Genomic DNA, 18,784 nt, shown 5'->3' with positions numbered 1-18,784 from the left:
GCGCTCTCGCGTAACCAAGTCCATGCAGCCACACACTCCCCGTCCCGGCGTGCCCCGCGCCGCTCTCCGCGGCCCCGCCCCGCCGGCTGAGCATCCTCTTCCGGACAGGCCCGGAGGGCCCCGCTGCATGCCGGGAGTTGTAGTCTCCGCGGAGGCGGCGCGGCGCCGGGGCCAGCTCTCAGCGCGTGGCAGGAAGCGGAAGCGGCCTACGGCCCGCACCCGGTCCCGGCTCCGCCTCTGGCTGAGCCGCGGGCAGCGTCGCCTCGCGCGGAGCGGAGTGGAGCCTAAGCAGGACCCGGAGTGGAGCAGCCGCGGCCATGGCGAGTGAGTCCCTGGGGGCAGCCCCGGTTGCGCCGGGATGGAACACAGTCCCCCTTTCCTCTCACCGGTCCGGGCAGGTGCCCGCCCACCAGGCCTGCCCGGATCCCAGGCCCTCGGGATTCCCACGAGTTCTGGTACTCGGTCTGCTCCCCTGCCCCCTGCCCCCTGCCCCAACGCAAGCTGGGCGGAAGGCTTACCCGGGTAGCGCGAAAGGTTCTCCGAGCCCTAATTCTTCTTTTGTTTTTTCCATCAAAGTCAAGTTTCTGGAAGTCATCAAACCCTTCTGTGTCATCTTGCCGGAAATCCAGAAGCCCGAGCGAAAGGTAAGTCCCCAGTCGCTGTCAAGAAGGCTTCGTGGAACTCGGGATGCTTGGAAGTTTACAGTACAATTAAATATGGCTTCAACACGCCAATGGAAACTCTCGCCGTCCTCTTCCCCCTGGAGTGTAGTTGTGTGTACTCCTGAGCTTTGTCCAAAGGTGACCTCCTCGTGTGGGAATTTCCACCTCAGTCATCGTGCTTTATTCGGAGCATCCTTTGTGGATGTTACTCCAGGGGGCAAAGCCTCGAGTTTGCCCTGTGCCAGAAATTGACCCTGGCAGTGAATGAGTAAGGCCTCAAAAGCCCTGGGATCCTCAGGTTGGGTTACCCTTCCTGCTTCACCTCCAACAGGAGCAGATGCAGTTGGGTTTTTTTTCTAGGAGAAGCTCTTTGTAGCCAGCTGCTAAGAGGAGCTAAAAGCAGTCGCTCTATTCCGACCGAAAACTTTTTACGTAGGCCGCCACATCACCTGAGAGTGAAGGCATTTTGTGAACCCTGCTTTTTACAGCAGGTGCATTATAACGTGGAAAAAAATAGAAGTGTAGACTTCTATTGCATCTTTCTCAGGGTTTCTGCTGCTACCTGGATAGCTACAGGCCAAGATAGTGAGTGTTGCCAATGTAAGTAAAGCTGTGATTGGGTTCTTAACGAACAGGAATATATTTTGTCTTCACATTCTTTTCCGACTGTTGATCATGCATTCACATATGTGTACTTGACATCAACATGGACACTTGGGTTCTTGGAGTGTCTTTTGTGTGTGTGGTCTTTGTTTTGTATAAATGCCCCACATAGGTATTGCCTTTGATGGGCTAATAGGCAAAGCCCTTCCCCTGTCACCCCCACCCCCACCCCACCCCACCCCCAGCGTGGTAGAAAGGGCATGGCTCTGGAGGCAGGCAATCCTGGGATCCACCCTTCCCACAACCACTTACTAGCCGAGTGACATTCATTGGCCTTGTAGCTTAAGTGTGATGGATGGAGCAGTGAAAATATGTGCAAGATATAACAGTGGCTTCAAAAGGGGTTAACTCTGGAAGATGTGCTTTCTGATGGTGGTTTTGCAGGAAGAATCGAAGTTTTCGTGAAGTGAGGGAGAGGAATTTCAGGCATAAAGAATGTGTGCTGTGCAAAGGCAGTGAAGACAAGCAGGTTGGAACACAAAGGGTAGGTGGGAAGCAATAGGAGCCAGACAGTAGAAGCTTGCCTTGAAAGTAGGGTAGAGGATTGGAGTTGTTTAGAGGCTTTTGCAATAGAGAGTGATCTACGGGAGTGGACTAGGAGGTAAGGCTAGATTTAGGAGCTGTTTAAAAGGTAGAGTGGACAAGACTTGAATAAACAGCTGTTGATGCTTTGCTGTTCAATTTGGCTGCATCCATGAAAGACTTGGTTATTAACAAATGAGGAGTCTTGTAAAAATTGTCCACTCTTTTTTCCTATAAAAAATCTTTTCAGGCCTGGCCAGGTGGCTCAGTTGGTTGGAGTGTTGTCCCATACACCAAAAGGTTTCAGGTTAGATCCTGGTCAGGAAGCATATGGGAAGCAACTGACCCGACCTCTCCCACTTTGATCTCTCTCTCTCTCCCCCCCCCTCTCTCTCTCTCTCTCTCCCCCTCCCTCTCTCTCTCTGAGTCTAATTCTCAGTGTCTCTCTCTCCTCCCTCTCCCTCCTCCCCTCCCTCCCTCCTTCTCTCCCTCCTCCCCTGTCTCTCTTTCTTTGTTTCTCCCCCTTTTTTCCTACCCTCCCTTCCTTCATCTCCCCTCCCTCCTTCCCTCCCTCCTTTCCTCTCTCTCTAGGAATTAATGGAAGCATATCCTCATGTGAGGATTTAAAAAAGTCATTTCAAAGAACAAGTTTTGTTTACTTAATACTGTCACTCACAAGGCATTTCCACATAAAGATCCTTATTCTGCACAATATTACAGTGTTTTTTAAGCCTTTTAAAGCTATTCTTGCAGTATAGGCAGCAAGTACTAACAAAGACACTGAGTTTTAGAAGCAGAAGACCCAGAAGAATTCCCACTCTACTGCTTAGCACCAGGGGCGCCTTTGGCAGGGCATCTAAACTTTTCTAATGGTTCTTCGTCGTCGTCTGTAAAATGCTTCTGAAATGTAAACCTATCCTGCTTACATACCTGAAGAGATGTGAAAAGTCTTAGATGCTACTAGCAGTTAGTGAGTGGGTTAAACCTGCAACTCTCCTTGCCCTCCTGCCCCATATTGTTTATTACATTGTTTTATCCTTAATTCATAGAAAGTATACTACGTATTAAACAATCACAAATTCCAAATTGGCTGACTCCAAAATAACAAGATTTCATCAGTTACAAAACCCTTTCAAGTGAATGATGATAGCTCATATATTGTAAAGGCTTGTCTGGTTTAGGAATCTCTTTCTATTGCAACATTTTTTGATCTTGGACTTGATCCTAAACTGTTTATACTAATGGTTAAGAGCACATGCATTGGACTCAAACTCACTTCAGCTATGGGTCTCAGGAGAAAACTCAGTTTTCTCATTGTTAAATAAAAATAGGATCTATGTAGTTCAAGGGTCCAATGAGATGATGCATATAAAGGTCTTTGCATGTAGAGAGCCTGCAGTACATGTACTTGTATTTTGACATTAATGTTTGGTACATGGTTTGGAGTACAAGGCTTACCTTTCTGATGAACAGAACAGGGGTCTAATCTGAGTCGATTTGTATTAATTTGCTTATGAAAATAACTTCTTGCCTTATTTCTTTCTCTTCTACATAGATCCAGTTTAAGGAGAAAGTGCTATGGACCGCTATTACCCTCTTTATTTTCTTGGTGTGCTGCCAGGTAAGCCCGATTTCCCGTTCCTGTATGGAGGTGGGGGTCAGAGAGGGCTGGAGACGTGTGCTGACTCCTTTTCTCTCTGCTTGTTTCCAGATCCCCTTGTTTGGCATCATGTCTTCAGATTCTGCCGACCCTTTCTATTGGATAAGAGTGATCCTAGCTTCTAATAGAGGTAGAACTCTGGTTCTCTGTACCTCTTTCTGTATAATGTGGGCTTGACTGACCTTCTTTAGTTAAATTACAGGCTTTGGCTTTTTGTGGAGCTCAGAGAGTGTTTGGGAAGAATGTCAGTGTGCTGTGCTGAAAAGCCTTAGTAAATGCCGAATTCAGCATCGAGGCATGTCATCATATTCAGAATTGCATCTGAATGCAGTATAAAACCTGTAATAACAAGATTGAGTATGTCATAGAAAATAGAAAAAACTAGAATGTTTTTTAAACAACTGAAATAATGATATTTCTACCTGTCTTTCTTGTGTTTTGATAACCTTTAGAATATGTAATTTGTTTCTCAGCTGCATCTTTTTCATATCTATAAGTTACATCATTATATGTGTCAAAATATGTAACAGTGTTTTGTACGCTTTAATTTCCTTGGGGGGGGGATTTTGAATGTTTATGTCAGTACCATTTTCGATTAACCTATTTTTTAAAATATAATATAGTTTAAATAAAGTTTCAAATCAGTTGGAAGTATTTTAGCGTAATGGAAGTAGAAGTTTATTCACAACTAGATACAATTGTATAGGCATCCTTTTCAAACTCTGGAATTATTTGAATGTTAATCCTTTTTATTACCTGAGAAAGAGACAAACCTTCCTTATCTCTGTAAAACCAGAATGAATCTGTTTATGGTAAATTTAAATGCAGCTATCTGTTTAAAAGCCATGTGACTTCGGAAACAGAATAAGATGTGGTCTGGCCGACTGAATAGAATGAATTGAATTATACTGTAATCGTTGATATTTTGGGGTTATTTTCTAAATTAAATGCTGCTAGCAAAAGGGGTACACAGTCAGATTGTGTAAGGGGTACACAGTCAGATTTTGCTCATTCATTTTCTTAATAATATGTTGCTTTTCCAAGCTAATGTGGGCTGTGTTTTGCCTCCCCTGTCCTCAGGCACATTGATGGAGCTGGGTATCTCTCCCATTGTCACCTCGGGCCTCATCATGCAGCTCTTGGCTGGCGCCAAAATAATTGAAGTTGGTGACACCCCAAAAGACCGAGCCCTCTTCAATGGAGCCCAAAAGTGTAAGTGAGATTTTCAATGATGTTCAAATGTCAATAGTTGAGAATTTGAATTTGCTATAAAGTTTGGGGCATCAAAACAGTTTTTCCTTTGTACTGTGTAACTTCCTTGGCCCACCAATCCTGCAGGTGCTCCATGGCCTGTGTTAGCAAGAAAGCACTTCTCAGGCAGGGCCATTGGCTGGGGCCTGTGATACGCTGCTTCAGTGAGGGCCTCAAATGTGGCCACTTGGGCACCACTCCTCCAGCTGCCCAATACTATGTGCCAGTAGTGCAGCCCTAATTCCTCTTGTGCTTTTGGGCACTGCTCTGAGCAGTGTGTCACCCTTTAAACCAGAGTACTGGTGGGCTCTATGGAGAAAAAACAAAACGAGAAAGTGGAGGAGGTGCAGGAAGAGAAAGAAGAGGAATATAGTGGGTAAAGTGCTCAGCCGTTGAGAGGTAATGGCAAAGGTGGGGTCCCTGCTCAAGTGGAAGGGGTTCTCAGATGAAGGCAACGCATGGGAGCCAGAAGAGAACCTGGATTTCCCCAACCCCACAGCTGAGTTTCTATAGTCACGGAAAACAGCATATGAGACAGAGAAGTCAGAGGGAGGCAAGTGCAAAGCTAACTCTGATTCTGAAGCTAAGGGAGAGGAGAACAAATGGAAGAAGAAAGAAGAGTCAAAAGCGCCAAGGCTTTGCCTGGGGTTTGGAGCCGGAGTACATTATTAGAGCTGCAGAATCCAGTGGAGAACTCATGTTTGATGAGGTTGACCTGGTCCCTGCCAAAGAAGCCGCTGTCTAGTGCCCCCAGGTTGTCATATCCTTCTATGCTCATGTGACATTCCTACTCCTCAGAAGATGGTGACAAAACAACTCTGCTGGGACCAGCCCCTGTCACATCTGACTGTGGGTTTCAGGTGGGGAGGGGAAGAGTTCTACTTGTCTCGAAGCTGTAGAGGTGGCTTGAGAAGATGTCCTTTGAAGAGCTAGTCTAGTTCCTGTGCCCTACAGCAGCCCAGTGCTTTAAAGCTGTTCCATGCTATACAGTGTGCACACCCATCCCAGTGGAGGGGAAGAAAGATCAGTGTTTTGAGGCAACCCATTCTGCACTTTGGGGAGAAAAGCAAAGGGCCTTCTATGAAGGAAAAAAACTTACAAGCCAACGTGTTCCCAATAAAGAACTAAACCCATTGATGAGTTACAAAGCTGCCATTTTGGGGATGGAAACTGGTTGAGAAGGGAAAGTCTTTCATTGAAGCATATACATAGTTAGATTATTCTGTCTAAGGGGTGCTAATTCTTGAAATTGACAAGAAGACTCTTTTCTAATTATGAAGTTACAGATTATCCATCAAAACCACTTGGCTGAGGTATTTGGCGAGGGGAAGAAGGTAGCATAAGAGGTGGTTTTTTTTGTTTTGGAGTTTTTTCTTACTGATTTTAGAGAGGGAGCAGGGAAGGAGAGAGAGAAAGACATTGATTTGTTCCACTTACTTATTCATTCATTGGTTGCTTCTTGAATGTGCCCTGACCGGCAATCGAACCCACAATCTTGGCATATCGGGATGATACTCTGACCAACTGAGCTACCCGGCCAGAGCGTCTCTCTGTTTTTTAATGTTGAACTATGAAACCATTAGTGGCAGGGTTCAGTCACTGAGCACAAGTTCATCAAGTCACTTTAAGAGTTGGATTATTTCAAAAGTCCTGGTCTCAGGAGAAGATTAAACTTTCATACTGGGACAGTGGTTCACTTTAGAGCACAAAACAAAATAATTCTTTTTTTTTTTTAATATATTTTATTGATTTTTTACAGAGAGGAAGGGAGAGAGATAGAGAGTCAGAAACATCGATGAGAGAGAAACATTGATCAGCCGCCTCCTGCACACCTCCTACTGGGGATGTGCCCGCAACCAAGGTACATGCCCTTGACCGGAATCGAACCTGGGACCTTTCAGTCCGCAGGCTAACACTCTATTCACTGAGCCAAACTGGTCAGGGCAAAAATTCTTTTTTAATCCTAAGAATTAACTAATACCCAAAATGCTGTCTTGACTTATGAGATCCATCAGTTCTTGACATTATCTAGACCTGCATCTAGAACTTCATTGTAAATCTTTTTAGACATCTGTTAAGTGTTTGTGAAAATTTTGTTTAAATGTAAACTTCATACTACATTGTCAGTTTCTTATTAATACTATATAGATTTATAATCCCTAACAAAAGACAGAAGGAAAGCGCTCTGGGAGAGGCATGGTGCAAGGTACTTGGATGGGCTGGACAAGGCAGGTGGGAGGATTTCCATTGCCCCAAGGCTGCAGGATTGAGTGGAAGGAGCAGGGCTTGGCGGTCTCCCTCCACCAGCCGATCGATGTCCTTACCACTTAGGAGGAGGTGATGTGTACTTCAGAGTTATTGTAGGAATTGAGTAGAATAACGTCTGTAAACACACTCAGTGCCTGGCACTTAATAGGTATTTGGCAGATACTGTTTTTCTTCTGGGAGTTTAAAAAGATTCAACTCAGGGGAAAGTTGATTCTCCCAACCCCGTTCTGCTATTTACTAACTGATGACTTTGGACAGAGTTAGGTGACAGCTATGACAGCTTTTACATCTCAGTTTCTTCATCTGGAAAAAATGGGATTAACAATAGTTACTTCGTAGCAAATAAGTGTCACTAGTAACAATGACCAGTCATCAGAGTGATCCGTGTTCAGCCTCTGACTGAACTGAAATGCATTAAGTAGGAAGTGATATTTACAGTTTTCTATCCAGCCATATTTTCTTCCACACCAGAAGAAATCTTTTTAACTTAGTAAGTTAAATAATTGAGCAAAAAATACCAATGTAATTTAAACTTGTCAGCTTTAGACATAAATTAGAATTTTAAAATATATACATGAATTATTTTTAAGCACAGATTGTCTGTTTTATCTTTGGTCTTGACAATTTTTTAAATTTCTTCTGCTTAGAGAATTCAGTTTCATTGAGCAGTTCTTTAAAAGTCAAATGAAAATTACATATGATGGGTACTCTGGAGCACAATTTTATTTTACTAATTAGGTTTGACAAACTAACCAGAAAAGCTTGAAACCCATACCCTTACTTAGAGATTCATCTAGTAATGTGGAACCAGTAAAAATGTGTTGATTTCATTTTGCCTAACAATGAAGTATAATGATATAAGACACGCGGATAGTCTACACAAAGCAAAGCTTCCATTAGGCCAAGAGAGCTTGTGGCAGAGGAAATGGAACAAGTGACCAAGTTACTGATGGCATTGTGAGGTTTTTCCTTTTAAAAAACCACATACATCACATACAAACTGGGAACCCCTTTATCCCAGAGTTCATCATCCTTGTTCTGGACTCAGACCTGGATGATAAGCTTGCAGAGGTGGCCCAGGCATGTGGTTCAGCTCAGGAGCTCTCCACAACCCAAGCAATCTGATCTATCTGAGGGTGGATGCTGTGGGGTAGTGACACCACCAAGTCGTGTGCCGCGGGATACTGTCTTTAGTAGATTTTGCTCCTTGGCTTGTCTTCCATAGAACAGATTTGTCATGTTCCAGCTCTTCCTCTTCCCGTCTCTGAAGGGAAAGTGAATTTAGGAGGTGAAATGAAGGCGCTCACCTGCTTCTGTTAATAGGCATTTGAGTTATTGTGTGCTTTGACAGTGTAACTTTTGGGTGTTTCTTGGTCCAAGCTCCTTGAGGCAGTATCAGTAGACAGATAAAAATAGATGTTTTTATTGGTTTGAGAGAAAGAGAGAAACAGTGATGTGAGAGAGAAACATCCATCTGTTGCCTCCCCCATGCACCCTGACTGGGGATCGAACCCAAAACCTGGGCATGTGCCCCGACTGGGAATTGAACTGGCAACCTTATGGTGCTCAGGACAACACTCAACAACTGAGCCACACCCTACCCGGTTTGGTTCAGTGGATAGAGCGTCGGCCTGCGGACTGAAGGGTCCCAGTCGGATCCGGCGATCCATGATTCTCTCTCCTCGAGGTTTCTATCTCTCCTCTCTCTTCTCTGTAAAAAGTCAATAAAATATATTTTAAAAAACAACAACTGAGCCACACCAGCCAGGGCGGCAGTATCAGTATGATTCATCTTTGTTCTTAGTGCTTTGTACAGAGTAGGTGTTCAATAACTGTTTCCTCTATGACTGTGTAATATCCCACTTTGAGAACATAGTTTTCTTTTGATTTCTAGTATTTGGCATGATCATTACCATTGGCCAGTCTATTGTGTATGTGATGACGGGAATGTATGGGGACCCTTCTGAAATGGGTGCTGGAATCTGCCTGTTAATCACCATTCAGGTAATTGTTATGCTGACATTCTCCCCTTCTGAGTAGCTCCTCACACTCACTCAGACTTCCCAAATAGCAACCCTGAACCATGCCTAAAATAAACTTCTATGGAGAAGGAGCCAAGCACCTGTGTTGGCCTCTCTAAACTCAACAGAGGAAGGCCCTGCTGTCTGTTGTCTACTCGGCCTTCAGCATTTATATCAGAGAAGCCCCTTGCTAAGGGAGGAAAGAGCCACACCTGCAGGGAACTGGAATGCAGTCTATTTGGGTTTCTTTACTTTTATTTTTTAATTTACAGCTCTTTGTTGCTGGCTTAATTGTCCTACTTTTGGATGAACTTCTGCAAAAAGGGTATGGCCTCGGCTCTGGAATCTCCCTCTTTATTGCCACTAACATCTGTGAGACCATCGTGTGGAAAGCGTTCAGCCCCACCACTGTCAACACTGGCCGAGGTAAGCACCCTGGGCTCCCCTAGGGACAGGGGTCGCTGAAAAGTATGGAAATGTGCAAAGCAGAAGACCAAAGTTCCCGTTCCAAAGAGGAAGCAGCTCTGTTTTAGGTACATTTCTTCTGATTCTTCTGTGTGTATTTTTAAACACAGACAGGCTTCTGCTCCTAATGATACATAACTTACATATTCCACGTCAGAGTATTGCACAATTGTTGACCATGCCAGAGTACAGAATCCTGCCTCTTACCTTCTAGCCAAGTGTGGATTTCTTGGCAAGGATGAGCAGCATTGATTGAAGCATTGAAGCAGTCTTCTGATGGACATGTAGGTCATTTCCAGTTTGGGTTGTTGGTGCAACAGAAACAGTGAACAGCCTCGTACATTCATGTTTCTGTATGTTGGCAGTTGCTTCAGTGACTACGTCTCTAAAAATGAAATCACTGAACCAACCAATGTACTTGGTCATGCAGGAAGCAACTTTCTGTAAGAGGCCTGAACTTGGCGTTTATTTCCTGGCTGTTCCTATTAGGAGTAGATAAGTGGTTTGGGGCAAATCCCTCTACCTCCCAGACTCAGTTGCCAGGATGGAATGAGAAATAACACGAAATGGTCCAGGAATAGGCAGCAGGAGAAGCAGCAGATGGTTCCACCATCATGTGTTAGAAACATGAGGAAAGTGCCTCGTGGGGCAGTATGCAGGCGCCCTTCACAGTGCTGATATCAGGACCCTCCACCTGCCCACAGGGCACAGCTCTGGGCATGGCACTGGCTCCCTGCAGGAGGCAAACTGTCATTGTGGGAGAGTTACACTGTCCTCAGAGGACAGAGTAATACAGTGCTCCTGCTTCTTTCTTTAGCTGGGGGTTTAACTTCAGTAAGTTTCTTGAAACTTTATAAGCTTTCTAAGCCTTATGAATGCCCCAGCTCCCCAGCTTCCCCTCACTTGGGTCTGCTGCCTAATCCTCAGGCCATGTACCCATTCTTGCTCTTGATTCCTTCAGTCCCTCGGGAAGCTGCTCTGCTTCCTGGCTGTTTCTGCGCCCTTTCCTATGGGGTGTATACTGGCTGGATCAGGCTGTGTGGTGGGCAAGCATGTTGTCCTTTCTGCTTGATCGTCAGTGTAAGGAGCCGAGAAGTCAAGCCCATCCCCCGGTCCCCCTTGTCAGAGGCAGCCTGCACTTCAAAGCTGGGGATGCTCTACTGCCCGGGGTTTTCCAGGGGAATGAATGGGCAGCTCCAAGCCACTCCAGGGTAGGACCTCTTCAGCTGGAGTTCAGCCGTCCTGCTTTTGTGGTTTTATAATTGATCATCATTCCACACATCTGGTGGCCTTTGACTCACATGCCAGTGAAATGAGAACTCAGAAGCGTAGACAAACCCCTTTCTGCAGGTCGAAATCTCTACTGAAGAAATAGGAATGAGGGAGGAGAAAATGCCACTCTACCCCTGTGGTTATGGAATAGGCACCATGGATCTTAAAACTAATTCTGTTTTCCTCTCTGAGAAGCTGTTTGTCTCCTTACCACGTGTGATCCTCCTTTACCAACAGGGATGGAGTTTGAAGGTGCCATCATTGCACTGTTTCATCTGCTGGCCACACGGACTGACAAGGTCCGAGCCCTTCGAGAGGCCTTCTACCGCCAGAACCTCCCCAACCTCATGAATCTGATTGCCACCATCTTCGTCTTTGCAGTGGTCATCTATTTCCAGGTGCGTCCAGACCCACCACAGGGAGATCAGATGGTCCGGTTTAAGTTTTGGAATGTCTTGGTGTGTGCGCCCTCACCCGCACCCAGGGTGGTGTACATCACCGTATAGTATTGAAGCGGTGGGATGGCATCTGAAAGGAGCAGGTTTCCATGGGAGCTGGTCAAGTGTGTTCCATTGAGTCGTGGGGACCTGCCTAAACTAGACAAAACTGAGGCAGATGCCGTGTTTCTGAGATGATGCTCCTTTGGGTTGGGCGCAGCAACAGATAAAGAAGATTCATCTTTAAGTTCCTAGTTAAAGAGAAATGAAAGGTCTTCAAGCTCTAAAGCTTCATCGCCATCTTACCCAGTGTTTATAGAGTGTTTGTAGGTAGTGTCCTTCTGGAAAAGGCCCTTCCTCTTGAGAACTCTTACCTTTCAAATTATTAGTCTGTGCCACTTGCTTGTGAATACGAGACCTGAGCTGTCAGTTGCTTTTCTGTAGTTGGATTAGTCTTTGTATTTTTTCATCAGCCCCTTTGTATTCTGACAGTTATTGAAAAGAAGGGATGGCAGTGGAAAAGACAGCTTAGTGCTTACAGGAAGGTCATTATACCACCAAGTGCTTTTTCTAGGACCAGTCTGTTCCTTCAGCTGAGACTTCCTCAGATGCCTGATTACTAAGCTTTAGTGCACCATAAGCTTGGTGTGGATATTTGTAGTTAGGCCATTAAATTTTTATTTTATTTTAAAGCCTCTATATTCTGAATCCTGTTCGAGGCACTGGGAGTTTGTAAAAATAATATAAAAGAAAACCTTTCTATTCTCCAAGGGTTTCAGAGGGAGAAGCTATATTCACAGAAAAGCTTAGCTTTTCTGCTTATGATTTAAAACATCGGAAAAGACTGCTCTGGGGTGTGGTGGTCTTGTTGTGAGGCCACTGTAAGAGCACAGGTGAGGTAACACCAAGAGAACCACTGTTCGGACTTACTGGGCATGTGTCCTTCAGGCTGTTTTATGGTCCACATTGATGCAGATGTAATGTGATGGACTTTGGGTTGCTTGTTTGTGTGTTTGTTTTTGACAGAAATGGGATTATTCCACTGTGCCTTTCTTTCTGGGACCCTCAGTTAAAGTGGCCCCAAGTGCAGTGATGGGTCAGGAAAGGACATGTGAGCCCTGGAACCAATGTAGGTCCAGCCACCCCCAGCTGGGCTGTGTCTGTGCAGACACCGGAATGAGGCAGTGAGGGTGCTCTTCTTTGTTTGGCTTCTCAGGGCTTCCGAGTGGACCTGCCCATCAAGTCGGCTCGTTACCGAGGCCAGTACAACACCTACCCTATCAAGCTTTTCTACACCTCCAACATCCCCATCATCCTGCAGTCCGCCCTGGTGTCCAACCTGTATGTCATCTCCCAGATGTTGTCAGCCCGCTTCAGTGGCAACCTGCTGGTCAGCCTGCTGGGCACCTGGTCTGTAAGTATGGCTACTTGAAGAAATCCGTTTGAATGCTGTGGCTAGTTACAGTGGGGTGCATCCATGTGTCTTCCTTGTGACCAAACGTTTTACCCAGAGATATTTTCTAACCATGCCTTTTACCAATCCAGCACAGTAACTTTTCTTTTCAGTAAGAAAATGGCACTGTGGACACTTGAGCAAAATTGTGTTCCTTACGCTAAGGTATAAAGAAACAGCACTCACAGGCTTTCTGTGTATTCTTCCTTCCAGGATACATCTTCTGGGGGCCCAGCACGTGCTTATCCGGTCGGTGGCCTTTGCTATTACCTGTCTCCTCCAGAATCTTTTGGCTCCGTGTTAGAAGACCCAGTCCATGCCGTTGTATACATAGTGTTCATGCTGGGCTCGTGTGCATTCTTCTCCAAAACATGGATCGAGGTCTCAGGCTCCTCTGCCAAAGATGTAAGTATAAGTTACAATTTAATTAAACCAGGAAACAGGAACTCTCGCATGTCCCTGGTGTAAGTGGTCTGTGAATACCTGCAGCCACTTCCTCCTCATTAGGCCCAAGTGTTTATGGCCATAGACGAGCCCAGCGGTAAATTAATGCTCACTTGGGGAGGAGGAGCCAAACTAAAACTAGACTTCGTCATACGACTTCTCTGGAGCAGTTTTTAAATTATCTGTATAAATATTACCAGGATGCTAAAGAAGGAAATCTGTGTTTAGAGCCACTATGAAATGTCTACCTGCCTCTCAATTTCAAACTTAAAATTGAACATTGTCTTCTCTTCGGGCATCATGCAGGTTGCGAAGCAGCTGAAGGAGCAGCAGATGGTGATGAGGGGCCACCGAGAGACTTCCATGGTCCATGAGCTCAATCGGTGAGGCTGGCCCTCGGTCCTAGTGGTTTTCTCATAATTGTAGTTTTCTTACACATCAAGCATGTTGATAGGGCTTAGAGATTTCTGGTTAATTAAATCTTATCCAGGTTAGAAAAGGTCCCTGTGTCCACAAGAAAATCAGCATTGCCAATTTCAGATTGTCTTTCGATCCCTAGCAGGGACAGTAGACAATTTTGTTCACTCTCTTTTTTTGTTGTTGTTGTTCACTCTCTTAATGAGAATTCTCTGAAGACTCCAGATTTACAGCACATTGTTCAGGAGAAATAAAATGCAAGCCACATAAGAACTCTTAAATTTTCTAGTAGTCACATTTAAAAAGTAAAAATTTGTAATTAATGTAAGGAAAATCATTAGATATTTTATGTTCTTGTCTTCAAAATCTAGTGTGACAACTTTAATATCTCAACTTGGACTAGTCATATTTCACTAGCCACATGTGGCTTGAGTGTGCACTTACTGGACAGCATCCCTAGTCTAGACCTAATGGTATGTGAGCACTTATAAAGTTTGATATAAAGTTTCAAGGAGGTAGTGGAATGACCTCTACAGGAGTTAGGTTCCTAAATCAGAGGTAAGTAGGCAGGTAGCCTGAGTCAGGAGTGGGCCACACTTACAGGTATTTATGTGGTGACACCTTGCTGACTCATCTCCTCCTCCCCAGGTACATCCCCACTGCTGCTGCTTTCGGGGGGCTGTGTATTGGGGCCCTCTCCGTCCTGGCTGACTTCCTGGGTGCCATCGGATCTGGAACTGGGATCCTGCTCGCGGTCACAATCATCTACCAGTACTTTGAAATCTTTGTAAAGGAGCAGAGCGAGGTTGGCAGCATGGGGGCCCTTCTGTTCTGAGCCATGTCTCCCCTGGACCAGGAAGAGGAGCCATGCTCTGGAGTTGCCAAGGAACGGAGCAGCGAATCCAGCACGGGGTACTGCTATGGCATGTGGACCTTTAATTTTTTTTTTTAATTTCATATTCTTTCATTCCACTTTGTAAAGTGCTAGAAATTCCCAATTTGAAATTTTGCTTTCTATTCTGGCATTGGCAAAATAACCATAGAAGTGAGGTTTTATTCACCTGATGGCCAGAGGTTGGGAGGATAAATGACTGTACTCATGTGTCCATGTAACCTTTGTTTTAACCTTTGCACCTTCTCAGTGCCGTAGGCGGCTGCAGTGGTCCCAGCTGTTCCCTACAAGGGAATAACTTATTGGTTAGAAGCACAAACATTGTTGAAAGGACTGCATTTCACTGTGGTAGGTGTGAGGCTGGGAACAGACTATGTGTTTTCTGATAGATGTGGGAGACTCATTAGCATGTCCCCTCATGGTCAGGGGTAGGAACGGCTACTTAAAACTTGTTCTCTGGACGACACAATTGTCTTCTCTTTTAAAAGTAGTTTTTAAAAGAGGGATGAATTTCCTGGCAGACACTTTTGGGCTATCTTTTTATCCTCACCTGAGGATATGTTTATTGATTTTTAGAGTGAGAGAAACATCCATCTGTTGCCTCCCTCCCGTAAATGCTCCAACTGGGTATCAAACCCACAACCTATTTGATGTACGGGACAATGCTCCAACCTACTGAGCCACCAGCTGGGATTCTTTAGCTTATAAAGTTGTGTGTGGCCAAGCTAGGCACACATTGTGATGTGGATCCCTGAAGTGATGTCTGTCCTGTTCTTCCAGTGGTCACGGCCTGGTCCCCGTGGTTCCTTCACTCCCACTCAGCCCTAGGCAGGGGCACTGGCAGGTGCTCAGACGTGGAGAGACAGTGACTTACATGGTGTTCACAGGCACCACTCTTTTCCCTCGGCTTCCCAGGAAAGAAGGGCCTAGACCTGAGGTCTGTGATGTGGTTAGGGTCAGAGAGCTGTACGTTGCTTTAATGTTTGATAAAAGACTCACTGTTATGTGTAAAATAAGTTTTGTTTGCAATAACAGGTGATTGAGATCTTAGGAATTGGAGCGTTTTTTAAGGCCTTTAGGGAGGTCCCTCTCAAGGACAAGTGCCTGGCGGTGTTGGGCAGCAGGGACAGCGAGTAAGGCACTGCAGGCCTGTGGGAATCTTGCTGGAGGGCGCCCCAGTTCTCAGAGGGGAGAGCAATGTCCCTCCAGCAGCAGGTATACACTGGCTTCCAAAGCACAGAGAGGTGGTCATGAGTCAGTAGACATGGCAAACTTGTCACCTGAATCAGGAGGGCTCCCAGGAGTTCTCACTGGCAGTGCAACCAAAAACCAGACTGACCAAGGGACAAGAAGTAACTTGCTTAAAATTACCCGGCAAGTCAGCCACAGAACCATGATGGGCCTGTCCACCACCCCCAGTCCAGGGCATACCACCATGTCACACGCGGCCTTGTCAGACCCAGTCCTGAGCTGAGACCTCCGCTACACTTGGTCTCCTCGGCCCCACCCGTAGGAGTCCTGCAGCCTTGAGCATGAGCCCCGCAGCCCTGCCTACAGCCTGTAATCATCAGTGGGGCCCTGTGGGGCAGGCTCTGGTTAACGACCACAGTGGGTCGGGGCTGACCTCAGCTTCCAGGGACTGTCACTGTGGACGCCAAAACGGCATAACTGAGATAAGGTGAAAAAGTAACAAATAAAGCCAACGTTTTACAAGCCATTTGTTCATGCTCTTTTGGTTTTCAATACCCTTTTGTTCCCCAGAAGGCCTGTGAGAGAAGACAGGTGAGGCTTGGTTGGGTCCTGATTTTTTTTTTTAATACATTTTTATTGACTTCAGAGAGGAAGGGAGAGGGAGAGATAGAAAAATCAGTGATGAGAGAGAATCATTGATTGGCTGCCTCCTACATGCACCCCACCGGGGATCGAGCCCGCAACCCAGGCATGTGCCTTGACTGGAATTGAACCCGGGACCTTTCAGTGTGCAGGCCAATGCTCTATCCACTGAGCCAAACCGGCTAGAGCGGGTCCTGATTTTTTACAAGGTGCCCAAGGTCTCCCCTAGGTGCAAGTCCCTCCTCAGAAAGACATTTTGCCTGGGAAACTTTCTGGTGGTGGTATCAGTCACATGCTCGGGACCTTGGTAATTTGAAATACAGGTGATTAAGCAGAAATCCTGGTTCTGGGCCGGTGTGCAGACTGCCTGAGCCTCTCCTAGGACTTCGGGAATGTGTCCTGAGGTGCAGAATCCTCCCGGCAGAAGCCTGTGGCCCCAGGCCTCCAGCCCTTTTAGTCCAGACGAAGGGGTGCTGTTGCCCTTGGCAGAGACAGCACGCATCAATACATATCTAGTCACTGACCAGGAGAGTCTCACTGCCCCCAGGACCACAGCATCATGTGGACAACAGTGGCAGGCATGGTGGCTGCCTCCCTAGAATGTGCCACGCAGAAAAGTCTTCCAGTGGTTTTCACTCTGAGCCAAATGACAGACTGTTTCCAGGGCAAAGGGAGAAAAAACTTCCCATTCACCCAGATTTCAAAGCTGATAGGCTTGTCCTCCACCACCACCCTGTGCATCATGTGCCCTCAGTGATCCATGATGGAGGCTCTTAGCCCAGCTAAGGAGGAGGCCTGCCCACCTGTCACAGTGCTCGCTCAGGCAGTGCTGGCCAGGGCAGGCTGTCCCTCTGGGGCCACTTGAGGGAAGGTGTTGGGACATGGCCCTACGGAGGCCATGTGCTGTGAGACCGCAGCAGAACAAGATGTGCAGCCAGGCTGCCCTGTGCTCCCTCTACACTTGCCGGCCAAAGGGATGGGCTCAGATGCAGGGCAGGAGCCAGCAAGCAAGCACTGCAAAACATGGAGACAGGCCGGGTGTCTGTTTGGACCTACAGAAACTCAGAAAACCTCCTGCTCCCAGGGAAGCACTACATCTTCTCTTGCCTACGCCTGTGGCCAGACCAACCTCACCTGGGAACAGAGTCAATGGAACCCACATGTGAGCAGCCACATATATGGTTTTGGTGCCAGGCTCTGTCTTGGCTCACTGTGACACCTGGCTGGCCCCTCTGCACCCCACTTCCCACCTGTGCACGAGAAGTTGAGCAGTGACTCCTCATCATCATGGGAGGGATGATTCTGTGGGGCAGGCACTGTGATAACTACCGAAACATGATCTCATCTACCACTCCCATGCCCTAGCTGCTGGAGGCCTTGGGAGGAAACCTCTTGTTCTGGTTTTATAGGTACAGAAATAGAATATGGCCAGAAGTCACACAACCACGTAGCACCAGAGCCAGGACAAAATGCTCAAAGCCCTCCTCCTCTACTCCAAGATCCTGCTTGGCAGCTGGGCCTGTCTGCTGGTACCTTTGCTATGGGCCTGGCTGGGAAAAGAATGAGGGGCTCAGGGAACATGGTCCACTCCTAGGAGCCTCCCCATGCTGCCTGTGGCTGGGGCCCTGCAGGGAAACTGCTTTAGCTTGGTGTCCCCGCTCCAGTCCTACCACCTTCCTCTACCTGCTGACCCCCACTGCCCATGTCCCTCCCCAGGTAAGATAAAGAATTTCCCAGACAATGAAAAGTTAAAGGAGTTCATCACCACCAAACCAGTATTATAAGAAATGTTAACTGGGGGGATGAGGACACATATGTAATACCTTAGTCAATAAAGAAATTAAAAAAAAAAAAAAGAAATGTTAAAGAATCTTTAAGCCTGGCTGCCGTGGACCAATGGTTGAGCATCAGCCTATGAACCAAGAGGTCACAGTTTGATTCCCAGTCAGAGCACATTCCTAGGTTGCAGACTGATCCTCAGTGGGGAACGTGCAGGAGGCAACCGATCGATGATTCTCATTGATGTTTGTATCTCTCCCTCTTCCTTCCTCTCTGAAGTCAATAAAAATGTATATTTGATAAAAAGAACCTTTAAGAAGAAGGGAAAAAATGTAAATATGAATAATAAAATGGCAATAACTATGTACCTAAAAATAATCACTTTAAATATAAGTGGATTAAATGCACCAATCAAAAGACATACATAGCTGAGTGGATAAGAAAACAAGACCCATTCATATACTACCTACATGAGAAGCTATTTGGATCAAAAGACACACAAACTATAAGCAAAGGAATGGGAAAAGATTTCGTGCAAATGAAAATGAAAAAAACAAAATGACATATTAGACAAAATAGACTTTAAAGGCTATAATAAAATACAAGCACATTACATAATGATAAGAAGAAAATTCAACAAGAGGATGTAATCCTTGTAAGCAATTATACATCCCACAAACCAGTAAGAGCACCTAAATATATAAGGCAGATATTGATGGACATAAAGGGCAAGAACAGGAATGCT

General features: G+C 45.9%; 1 protein-coding gene, 1 long non-coding RNA gene and 1 pseudogene across 2 annotated transcripts in view; 2 read left to right on the top strand and 1 right to left on the bottom strand.

The window, feature by feature from the left end:
- LOC102770668 overlaps positions 1–24 on the bottom strand; it is an 8,733-nt gene extending 8,709 nt beyond the window's left edge. The window contains exon 1 of the long non-coding RNA XR_001513777.1: positions 1–24. This exon is cut by the window's left edge and continues 812 nt beyond it. This is a non-coding gene — a long non-coding RNA (uncharacterized LOC102770668).
- Positions 25–232: 208 nt separating this feature from the next.
- SEC61A1 (Sec61 translocon alpha 1 subunit) lies at positions 233–16,144 on the top strand. Its single transcript, XM_006763218.2, has 12 exons — positions 233–324; positions 577–644; positions 3,403–3,468; positions 3,559–3,637; positions 4,588–4,719; positions 8,921–9,030; positions 9,320–9,473; positions 11,022–11,182; positions 12,438–12,635; positions 12,888–13,079; positions 13,425–13,501; positions 14,184–16,144. Exons 1-12 carry the CDS (start codon positions 318–320, stop codon positions 14,368–14,370), a joined length of 1,431 nt encoding a protein of 476 aa, XP_006763281.1. The 5' UTR covers positions 233–317; the 3' UTR covers positions 14,371–16,144.
- Positions 4,745–6,155, top strand: LOC102764922 (annotated as a pseudogene).
- Positions 16,145–18,784: the final 2,640 nt, after the last annotated feature.

Source organism: Myotis davidii, unplaced genomic scaffold (assembly GCF_000327345.1).
Source record: "Myotis davidii unplaced genomic scaffold, ASM32734v1 scaffold78, whole genome shotgun sequence".
Classification (NCBI taxonomy): Eukaryota; Metazoa; Chordata; class Mammalia; order Chiroptera; family Vespertilionidae; genus Myotis; species Myotis davidii.
The sequence above is the reverse complement of the archived record's forward strand: the minus strand, read 5'-3'. Positions and strand labels throughout refer to the sequence as shown.

What these genes read in the sequence shown, in the direction of transcription:
- SEC61A1 (XM_006763218.2), top strand. An exon ending in CAGTGGTCATCTATTTCCAG is followed by an intron (nt 11,183 to 12,437) that starts GTGCGTCCAGAC and finishes TTGGCTTCTCAG; the next exon opens with GGCTTCCGAGTGGACCTGCC. An exon ending in ATGGTCCATGAGCTCAATCG is followed by an intron (nt 13,502 to 14,183) that starts GTGAGGCTGGCC and finishes CCTCCTCCCCAG; the next exon opens with GTACATCCCCACTGCTGCTG.